Here is an 11,787-nt window from a genome sequence, read left to right on the forward strand (position 1 = left end):
TGGCCAATGTCATGTCAGTCACAAATTTAACTATCCAATTGCAGAACTGCAGGTCCTTGAAGGGTAATACAGTTTGAATGAAGCTGGAGGATCTCTATGTAAATATCCGACAGAAGCTAGGTCCCCTAACTTTCAGTAGCTGTTGAAAAGATAAAGTCGTGGTATATCAGTGTTTAGAAATACCATTATTACTTTAGGATTAGTTTAACACAAAGTCAGGGCTGACCCGGGACCATTGCTGTGAGCCACAGTGCGCAGCATAAAGGTCCTTTCACATAGGACGCAGGATGTGCTGCTAATGCTAACTGCTAACTAAAAGCCAAGGATCCAGAATTTGTTGCGCTGGCTGCTGAGCTCTGTGGGTTTTTGCAGCAGCTCTACCTGTACTAGATGCACCAGCTCCTTGTCGTTTCTATCTCTAACTTTGTCCTCTAAAAGAGTTTCTGGGGTTTTTTGCTGGTTCTTCAAATATTCAATAAAAACATGTTAATTCATAACGGAGAAAGCGTTGTAACTATCCCCACTAGTGAAGACTGTCATTTCCACAATACTGCCCCCCTAGGTCCGCAGCGCTGTTAAAAAGGCTCTGGAGGTCCCTGTATTAAGCACGTAAACCTGTGACACAAAAATCACCAAACTGAGACCACCACAGACTGTTTTCCTTCGTGGTGATGAAGGAAAATGCTGGGCTGGCATCTATGGCGTTATTTTTGTGCCACTATTCTGAGCGCACGTAAAGAAAAGTGAGCGCACATAGAAAATTTTTGCAGGTGCAAGTATTGCATTTTGAGGAGAAATTTATTTTGAGCGAAGAAAAGCTAAATTTGAGTGAACAGAATTCATTGCTGCGTGCATAAATTTATTTCAGTGTTTGCTATTATCCATACACATACACAATAGCAGCCCCTCTCGCTCAGTTTTTGCACTTGCTCGCAATGTGTTGCTTGCATAAGTGCTCTAACGTTTTCGGAGATAGATAGGCATCTAAAAGGGCATTTATTCCCTTCAAGGACCTGAAGCTCCATAAAGCACCCCTCCAATAGTCCTGATTTTGAACTGTTGTAGTCCTGTTTTAATTCCAGATCAGTTCTGGGTCTGGTTGAATTAGGGCTTAGTCCGCATGTCTTGATACAGCCCCGACTTTGTTCTGCCTTGCTGCTTTATTAAAAAACTAGTTTAAGGTGTCCTATATATGTGATATATATTCTTCTCCATATGAAGTCATTCTTTTTTGAACAAAGCTCAAAACAGAGCCAATCTTTCAGTCATTTCTAAGCACCCCCCGCTGGGGCGCCAAAGTAATACCGTAAAATAACAGAAAATAACTTTCTCATAAAAATACAGTTATTTTCAGTAATGAAAATAGAGTTTGTTGCACTAATTTTACATGGGATTTTGCCTTTTCCGAGTGCTTTTAAACATTAAATTAGGAACATTTTAATGTGATTAAACAATGAAATTACCTATACGCAAGGTCAATGAATGTGGCAATATGAATAATAATGCTTAAATTTACAGAAATATACAGTTAACAGTTGGGTTAAATAACATTATTTGATGTAAAAAGTTGTATATTCAATTATATTTGAATATATCTACATTATACAGCACAAAATAATTTGATTTATCTTTTAAAATGTGTCAAAAAACTAGAGAATGGCTTCATAATTACAATTTATTGTTAATTTTACACAATATCACATGTTAATTTAGATTTTAAGTGTAATTTAACATCCTGAATATTTCCTGAATATTTTCCTGAATATTTACTGGACTTTCAGTTTGAATTAAGTGTGCTCCCTGTAAGATTGTGGGTTTTATCTGTCACAAAACACCCAAAGAACCCTTATTAAACAAAACCCCTGATTATAATTACATCAAGATTATGTTAATTCTTGATTATGTTGTGTCTGAGCAGTTTGTAGATGTTTATTTTACTTATAAGACAAGAGACATTGCTTCAATCATTAACATGGATTTTATTGACAAAAAGATAACCCTTCCTGGAACAATCCAAGAACAACTAACACTTATGTATAAACAAAGGCAAGTAGAAAAAAGAATGTAATGCAAACGCACATTTGAGCACATAAGAAGGGGACGATGCCACCTCGAACGTTCATCTGCCTCCCCACATCTGGAGCAACGAAAAGGGATATATTTGAGGCACAAAACCTGCAGGTTTAGAAGTAGCTCTAGCTTTCTGAAAGTCTCACATTCAGGGCTGCTGCTGGCAATTTGGGTTCCCTTGGAGAAATTTGCAAAGTAACCATATGCAAAGAACAACTCGAGTAAAACAAAAGCCTCATTGTTATGTTGATTATACTTAACTGATAAGTATTGATATGTTGTAAGTTGTCACTTTAACACAAACTTTTACCAAAATAACTGAACGAATGGGACTGTGTTTCGACGACTGTAAATTAAAGGAGTTTTTTTTTAACTAGTCTTTTTAGGTACAAAAGCCTGCATGCAAATATAAATTACTCTTGCCATATTATCTGAGGATCTGATGTTTTTATGTTTTATATTATATATTTTATGTTTATATATCTATTTGTTTATTTGATTTACTTTTTTATCGTTTAGAAATAAGAGCGTCTTATTGAATCCGTTAAGATTGACGGTAAACGAGAAATATCGTTAAGATTAACATGTGGTGTATGACAACTCAGGTTTTAAGTGTAACTGTAGTTGCGCGCTGTGTCCGCCAGGGAGCGGCAGTGTCGATAGACCTTAATGTAGACATGTAAACACTTCCGGTTTTAACAATCAAAATAAAAGTTTCATTTTGGAAATGTACAGAAACAAATCCACCACATCCGGTCGCGATACTTTAATTTTGAAAGGTTTTTCTTGATTTTCAGGTGTACCGTCACCACAAGGGCAGTTCATGCTATTTAATCTACACGAGCACTACTTTTACCGTAACAGGTCGACTTCAGGTGAGCTGTTTATTCACTAGTTTATGATAAGTGGGCTTATTTTAAACGAAAAGGAAGTTTTGTTTTCCTCAAATCGTAAGCGGTGTTGTTAGAGACGTGCTGTCATGCTAGTTAGCTACCGTTAGCATGCTAATGTCAGATTTGCTAGCGGTTAATGAGTGAGTGAAAGCTGGGCGGCGGGGGGGATGGGTTGGGTGATATTAATACTGTTTATGCTTTAATTATATAGCCATTACTAGATAAGGCCGCATTTATAGTTTTAACACAAATGTCACTAAAAAGTCAAAGACTTAAATCTCTGTTTTAGCTGTTAGCGAGTGTTTAGCAGAGATTGGGTCGGTGGCTAAAAGTTACTTGAGCTAAAGAAAGCTCATAGGATTGAAGCTGCTTAAGTTACTCCCGGCTGGCATGTGTGTCTACAGACGTCTGAAGGTGTAGTTTTATAAGTTTTCTTTAATGATAAAACGGAGATGCGACAATTAAAGGTACTTTTTTTTCATTAGTCCTTTCTGGTTTCTGTCGCTATACTGGGAGCGCTTCCTCTTTGGGAATTTGTCACCTTAATATCCCACTGTGTGACGAGATTAAACTTCCTTAGAGTTTAATCTCAAAGAAAGATGGTGGTTTTAGATTAATACTTCAGTCTTTGGGTTAAAGATCTGCTAAACGTAAGACGCATATGTAAGTTCCTGTGGTCAAGTGTTGCTGAATCCTAGTAAGTTAGTGGATCTTTTTCTGCTTATCTTGTATTTTCTTTGTTGTTGCAGCTCTGTCTTTGGCATCATTAACTTGATGAACTATACACTCGTCAATAATTACTTTACCACACCTGTCCAAAAATATTGTTCCTTATAATATGTTGTTATATGCAGTTATCAATTTTTAATGTATAGTACAACAACCACATAAATATTTAATGTCCGATCTCATCGATATAGTTCTCAAACACGCTGGTCATAAAGAATGAGATTTCCATACCAGATTGGGGTGCCAGTGGAAACTGCGTTACTGTTGGCTGAAAACAAAGGAAGAGGAGAGAGGGAAGGAATATTAGGAGACTGCAAGAGAAGGAAAGGCAGGACTGTAGATGTGAGAGTAGGGACTTGACTGGTTCATAGATGTAGTGAAGGGGGCAGATGTCAACCCCTAAAGGGAGTAGCCAAAAGAAGTATGACCCTTGTCTCTTAGTGGGTGTGGATGGGAATGGTCCTAGGTGGTTATAATTAGTGTTATGGTTTTATTTTCTATGCTTCAGTATGTCTGTCTTTATATCTTAACTCTAAAGTTCTCAAGTAAGTGGCCTTATGTTCTTCTGTTGGGTGGAGTAAGAGAAAGAGAGAGTTAAACTTTAAAATATTTAGTATCCGGTTGAGGATATGGTACACTTCGAGGTTGTAAAATTTCCCTAAAGCCACAGTTCAGTTTATTTCTCACAGAGAAAGAATTAAAAAAACAAAACAAAAACAAAATCAGGTTATCTCTTTTGTGTAAATCATTCACGGCAGGCAGAACTGTGCAAATGACCTATTTTATTTTGTTGTTGTTGTTTGCTTGGAAACCTGCATATTTACATAGCAGTAGATATCAGGGGGAAGATTTCTTTCTTTTGCATGTTTCCACATGAAAAACCAAATCTGTCCTGAGAACCAGCTCAATGCATAACATCAAGCTATCCTTAAGAGTAAACCAGCATTATAACTTATAAGCGTATCACTAATAAAGCTTTTACCAAAATATGTTAAAAGCATAGCACTGTAAGTGTAGTTAGTGATGTATGGAGCTTACAGTTTTTGGGTTTTGGTGTTGATGCTAAACAGTCTTCTGCCTGAGTGGAGGGCAGGGTGTCATAACAGTTTATAGGCTGGGTCAGTGGGTGGGTGGGATCCCTCATAATACAGACCATGAAGGGGAGGGAGCTACAAATGATCTGGGCAGCTTCCACTATGCTCTGCAGCGGCTTCTTCTCAGCAGCATACCAGGTGGTGATGGGGTGTTGAGGCCAACCTGCCTCAGCCTCTTGAGGAAATGAAGTCACTGGTAGGTGTTCCTAATGATGCTGCAGGTGCTACTGTTCCACGTCATGTCCCTGGAAATGTGTTCCCAGATGTATTTGAAGCTGTGGACTGTTTCTACAGCTCCTCCTCTGATGAAAAGGGAGATAGAGTATTGCTCCTCTTCCTGAAGTCCAAGACCAACTTCTTTATCTTCCCCACGCAGAGGTTGTGCTTCCCACACCCATCTATTATATCTTTCACATCCTGCAGATATCATTCTTTTCTACATTAACAAAAGATTTTGCGTATAAAAATTTGGCTTTTCACCGGAGCTGGTTTTATAAAATGGACAATGATTAAAGAAAAATGCACAGATTTCTGTTAAATGAAGTTACACAATACTCTTTGAGTATTTACAAATAAGGTGACATAAGTGGCTTTAATGTTAACCCTTATTTTCCTGTTTGTCGCATCAACATTCTCTCTGATGCAGGTCCCACCATGCAAAGCCTCTATCTCCTCCTGATACCTGCTCTGCTGCTCCTCTTGGCCATCCCCGTCTCCAGGGGGCGTTACAATGATGATTTTGACGATGGAGAGGACCTAGCAGACTTCGATGACAATGACTTTGCCGAGTTTGAGGACATGACCGATGATTCAGCAGCTGAAGCAGAAACCGCCCCTCCGCCTCGGGCTTCACCATCCTTGCAGCCGGATGAGGATGAAGATGAAGCCACAGTGGAGCTGGAGGATGGACAGGATGGTTTTGAAGACCCAGACACACAGGTTCATTACCTTCTAACTCTTTACGTCTCAGTATTTGAACACAGTTTTCATACTAAATCATGTTTGTTTTGATTTATTTTGTTTTCGTATTTTACTAGGATCAAGATATATACAGCAAATATGACCAGGAGGAGTTTGAGGGGATTGGAGACATGGAGAAGACTGGACACTCCATGAAAGACCCCCTGATAATCCACACGGTAAGCCGGGTTTACTGCTGAAATCTCCTAAAAAGCAAGTCTGGCATAGTGAGTGGAGCATTCCTAATCCTTAAATATACTTTGCATGTTTGTGAGTCCACTTACTCCTGAGAAATAGGACTGTGAGTGCAAGGGTCCATGCAGATCACTAATTTGACCACACATAAATTCTCCATTTATATGTGGAGAGTTTACATTATTGTGCAACAGCTTGACATGCTCTCCAGTCTGTGGACTTCAAGCAGACTTCAAACAAGTAAAATGGGGATGATGACTTGGATATCTATTGCTAGTCATATAAGTGAAGTGTCCAAATGAATGCATAGATGAAAGAGAACTCTGCCTAGATGTGGTGTAGCAAAACCTTCCACAGGGGAACTTGTTCTGCCATCAATACTAATCAATGATCATTATCATATGTTAAAAAACAAAAACACTAAACATGATGTCTTATAATACAGAAAGATCAGCAGTTCAGAAAAGGTTTATGCCAGTCATAAAACTCGGTCAATCCTAAAGACACAGACATCAACTTTAATAATCCCACACTGAGGGAATTTACATGATACAGCAGCACAAAGAAGAAAGAAAAATCAATATTATACGTTTAGAAATGGAAAGAAACGACTGTGTACAAATTAAAAAATAACAAAAGCCAAAATACTGCACAAGAGTAATTTGTACTGTATATTAAAGGTTGCTTTATCCAGTAAAATACACTCAGATTTTATTTTTATGTGTACATAAAGTGCAGTGGGAGTGATGGTGTATACACTCATACAGTCCCGATCAAAAGTTTAAGGCCGCTTGAAAAATGTGGAAAAAAAACATATTTTGTATTGTTGGATCTTAACAAGGTTCCAAGTAGAGCTTCAGCATCCAACACGAAGAAATGGGAGTGACACTAAACATTTTTTTTCGAGCATGCAATTTATTGAAAACAACTCTTAAACTGAAACAGGCTGTTTTACAGCTGATCAAAAGTTTAGGACCACATGCCTTTAAAAGGCCAAATGTGGATTCATTGTAATTTTCTGTCAGGTAGTCACTGTCATGACGTTCTGATGGCAAAGGCAAAAAAAACTTTACCTTTTGAATGTGGATTGTTTTTAAATTATTATTATTTTTTTTACATTTTTCAAGTTGGTCTTAAACTTTTGATCTGGACTGAGTTTTAGCACATGTAACACACCCTATTATGTGTGTGAATTGTACCATCAAACTGCTGTCAGGAGGAAGGAGCTATGGTGCTCTGTCCTACACAATGGCTGTAACCATCTAATGCTCAAGGAGCTGCTCAGGGCCTCCACATTCTCATGCAGGGGGAGAGAGAGGAGCTGTACATCGACCATAATCCTCCTCTCACCACCTCTATGGAGTCTAAGGGACTGGCCAGGACAGAGCTTGCCCTCCTCATCAGTCTATTGAGTAAAATAGTCTCAGAGTTGCACTGATTTGAGCTAGATTACTAAGTTAGTCAGACTGATACCCTGGCTGTTATTCACCTGTTTCATACACAGTGGTGTCTGTGTATGTCTGCAAAGGAATGACCGATCTCAGAAATGTCAAACCAGGTTTGGGGTTATTTAGAAACAGTACAGTCATTCCAGAACAAAAGTAGCAACCTGTAATATCCCCATGATGTTACAGTCAAAAAGAAATCAACCAAGTTTTCAACCTGAAGATTGTTTTTGTTTTTAAAAATTGCCATTGTTTAATAGTTCAGAACATCTTAAAAAAACAAACACAAACTTCAGTAATTCAGGGAAAAAAATCACATTTAATCATTATTTTAATAAACAAGCCTCATGTAGTTATTGAACTAAAAAATTAAATTTAAAGTTTAAGGACAGATTAATTTAAATAAAACATGTACGGCTGAACAAGTGGATGTGTTGGAAGACACAAGGTCATTCTGTAATCATTAGGCTCAGACTAGCAAGTGTTTTTTGACTGTAAACCAGTCTTTCCAGGGCTGCAGTCAGTCCCCGCTGGCCCACAGCATGCCTGTGGGTGTAGATGGGGGCAACAAGAGCCCCAGGCAGCAATGAACTAATCCACCTAGGGAAGAACAGCGCAACATCACTGGGGAAACAAAAGCAACAACCAAATGGCACAATGTATTAGCAAACAGCTGCAGGCTAATAATGATCCTAAGGAAGGACCACCTGCAAAAACCTTTGACTCACTTCAAGATCAGTGAGGCTTCCAGGTACTTTTAGGAGTCATTTTGTAGTGAAGTGTAATAAACCTTTAATTTAAAATCTTCTAATTTTATTAAAGATGCTGTTAAATGTTTACATTAAAAACAAGGATAATAAAAACAGGCCTTAGAGTGAGAAATTATAAATTAATCTTTATTGTCTTTTTTTTTTTTCTTTAAATTTAATCTTCATTCCTGACTGAGCTGCCATACTCTTGGCTGTTTGCTTCTCTGCAGGTTCCTGCACATCTCCAGAACAGCTGGGAGAGTTACTACATGGAGATCCTGATGGTGACGGGCCTGCTGGCCTATATCATGAACTACATCATTGGAAAGAACAAAAACAGTCGCCTGGCTCAGGCCTGGTTTAACTCGCACAGGGAGCTTCTTGAAAGCAACTTTGCACTAGTGGGTGAGTTCTTTCCACACTGCCAGAAAGATTACTCAACAGGCTAGATCTGCTTCCTTGTATTTAGTGTTAATGGTTAGCATGAGGTTAACTGTTGACACTTTGTAGGTGATGATGGCACCAGTAAAGAAGCGGTAAGCACTGGGAAGCTGAACCAGGAAAATGAGCACATCTACAACCTCTGGTGCTCTGGACGTGTGTGCTGTGAAGGCATGCTGATCCAACTCAAGGTGTGGGCAATGTGTTCTGATATACAAGTATGAGTATTAGATATATGTATGCTACATGTATCTCATGTTTTTATTGTCTTTTAAAGTTTCTTAAGAGGCAGGACCTGCTTAACGTTTTGGCCAGGATGATGAGGCCCGCCTGTGACCAAGTGGTACGTTTTCACTTTTTCTTTTCTCTCCGCTGTATATTGCTGCAGATACACTTTCTAACCAGCCGCGTCTGTGGGTTGGTTTTTGTTGTTATTTTGTTTTGGGGTTTTTTTGCAGCAAGTCAAAGTGACTCTTAATGATGAGGACATGGATACTTTTGTATTTGCTGTGGGCACCAAGAAGGCCATGGCCCGGCTTCAGAAGGAGATGCAGGACTTGGTGAGTTTCCTCCTCAAATTGGACATGCAATTTTGAAATTCACTGTTTTTATGCAAATACTGACTTGCGTAGTCTGAATTCTTTGAATTTTTACCAGCTATGCATTAATATTAAAATAAAAGCCTTGTTTTTATGTATTCTTTTATTTTTTTTATCTCTTTTTCCTCAGAGTGAGTTCTGTGGTGATAAGCCAAAGTCTGGAGCCAAGTATGGGCTCCCAGACTCCCTGGCTATTCTTAGTGAGATGGGCGAGGTTACGGATGGTGTGATGGACAACAAGGTGAAGTCTGGCTCTCATATCAAAGTGGTGTCATAAAAGAGACTGAATATTCTGAGAATACTCTCTTTAAATCTGTTGCTGTCATTAAAACTCTGTGTTGCCTCCCTTTTTTTTGTCATTTAAGATGGTACATTATATCACCAATCATGCTGATAAGATTGAGTCCATCCATTTCTCGGACCAATTTTCTGGTCCAAAAGTTATGCAAGAGTAAGTAATCATTTACTTTTTCAGATTATAGTTAAGAATTTCTGTCTACTGATGGATTTATTTGATGCTTCAGGGAGGGTCAGCCCTTAAAGCTGCCTGAGACCAAGAAGACACTGCTGTTTACATTTAATGGTGAGCATGTCATTTCTGCTACTGTCTTGGACATCGTCATTAAACCTAATTTGATTTCACTGGTGTTTATTTTAATATATTTTATGTTTTTATATTCAGTGCCTGGCATGGGCAACACCTCTCCCAAAGACATGGACGCTCTGCTTCCTCTCATGAACATGGTGATCTACAGCATCGATAAAGTCAAGAAGCTTCGTCTGAACAGAGAGGTGTGTACAGTGCACCCACTATTGCAGTGTTTTAATGTTTTAGCTTCTTTTTTTAATCATTCTTGTATGTTTAGGGCAAACAGAAAGCTGATAAAAACCGTGCCCGTGTGGAAGAGAACTTCCTGAAGCAGACTCACGCTCAGCGTCAGGAGGCAGCCCAAACACGGCGGGAGGAGAAGAAGAGAGCCGAGAAGGAGAGGATCATGAATGAAGAGGACCCTGAGAGACAACGTCGTCTGGAGGTCTGCAACAAGAACTTTTCAGACTGAATACACTCAAAATGATATGATACAGTATGGTATGCAGTAAATGTGCAGATGGCTTTAGCTAAAAGAAAAAGGAAAAACTGACCAAACATGGTAAAACCCACTAGTAAGTGAGTAACTAAAATATTTATATACCACTTTTCATAGACAAAAAACACACAAAGTGCCGGACACAATTAAAAGACAATATCAACAGAGAACCATGTTTTAAAAAAAGAACTTAAAAAACATAAATGAAGACCGTGAGAAGAAGACTCCACAGAGTCAGATAAACAGAGCTGGAGTGGTAATCTGCTCCAAAGCCTTGGTGGCACAGACGGAAAAAGCTCTGTACGAGGGAAAACTAATAGATTTTGCGCTTGGGAGCAAAGACAATAAGCAGCAGTGTGACAAGAAGTCTGGACCTTGTCCATTTGGTGTTCTGGTATGCAAGTGTGATAAAAAGCATGACCTAATGACTGGTTGCAACATGTTTTCAAACTAACTGTCTGTTATTGTAAATCAGATTGGTGAAAGTTTGGAAATAACAGCAATCTGAGTGATTGCAGTTAGCCTGAGTTTGAGATGGGTTGCCTCCCATCAGGCAACATCTGCAATCAAAAGTGGCCAGACGTTGAGGGAGTTTCATGATCAGCAATTGACTGCTGCAAGTCCATCTCTGAATGCAATCGGCTTTGAATATCTTTTAGATATCTTCAGTTCAAGTGACTAATATTATCAGTTATAATGTACATTGATGGTGTTGGGGTGTCACAACACTTTTAATTAAGACACTTATACCTTAGCAAGACAGCAAGTGTGCAAAATCTGCAAAATTCAACTCTCTCATGTGACATTTTCAGGAAGCTGCCCAGCGGCGTGAGCAGAAGAAGATTGAGAAGAAGCAGATGAAGATGAAGCAGATCAAAGTCAAAGCCATGTGAAACATCACCACAGGGATGAGGATACAAGCACACATAAAAGCAGTGCTCAGCTCAGACCGTTTTCTTCCAGCTTGTCTCACCACGTCCACAGCTCTTCCTTACAAGTCGCTCAAAGCTTCAAACAGACGTTCTGCACCTCTGGATGTGTCGAGCTTAGCTGTTTGTATCACCACCTGATCCATGTCAGTGGCTAAATCTTAAAAACTGTGAGTGAATATGAGGACTTTTTTTTCACCATTGAATCTGTCACCACTTCTCACGCCAAGATTTTTCCCTGAATTTCATGAACGTTGCGTAGCTCACTGAGCTTTTTAACCTTAATTTGCAGGGAAGGAATACGCTATTTGGTAATACTCAGACACATTTTTTTAAAGGAATAAAAGGATTGCTGTGGTTTCATTGGATATATATTAGCATTAATATAATAAATGATACTGTCAAGGATGTTTTAATTTATATATGCAATGTGGTTGATTTCTTGCAAGTTGTTTCTAATCTTTATCTGAGCAAACAATAAAATGTACTGGAGTCTGTTGGAAAACTTTGTTTTTAATGGTAAATGACAAGGCAGCTGGTTATGGGTGTTAGTGTGGTGTGTGGGTAATAAAATAGTCTCTCACTATTAAATTGA

The 11,787-nt window shown here is 38.8% G+C and overlaps 1 protein-coding gene across 1 annotated transcript; it reads left to right on the forward strand.

The window, feature by feature from the left end:
- The first annotated feature begins 2,812 nt into the window (after positions 1-2,812).
- ccdc47 (coiled-coil domain containing 47) lies at positions 2,813-11,787 on the forward strand. Its single transcript, XM_005726227.1, has 13 exons — positions 2,813-2,945; positions 5,433-5,725; positions 5,824-5,925; positions 8,366-8,540; positions 8,646-8,767; positions 8,854-8,919; positions 9,035-9,136; positions 9,306-9,416; positions 9,541-9,626; positions 9,700-9,758; positions 9,858-9,967; positions 10,042-10,209; positions 11,076-11,787. The coding sequence occupies exons 1-13, from the start codon at positions 2,894-2,896 to the stop codon at positions 11,154-11,156; spliced, it is 1,527 nt and encodes a 508-aa protein (XP_005726284.1). The 5' UTR covers positions 2,813-2,893; the 3' UTR covers positions 11,157-11,787.

This window comes from Pundamilia nyererei, unplaced genomic scaffold (assembly GCF_000239375.1).
Source record: "Pundamilia nyererei isolate P.nyererei 1_Seehausen unplaced genomic scaffold, PunNye1.0 scaffold00018, whole genome shotgun sequence".
In the NCBI taxonomy this organism is placed as follows: Eukaryota; Metazoa; Chordata; class Actinopteri; order Cichliformes; family Cichlidae; genus Pundamilia; species Pundamilia nyererei.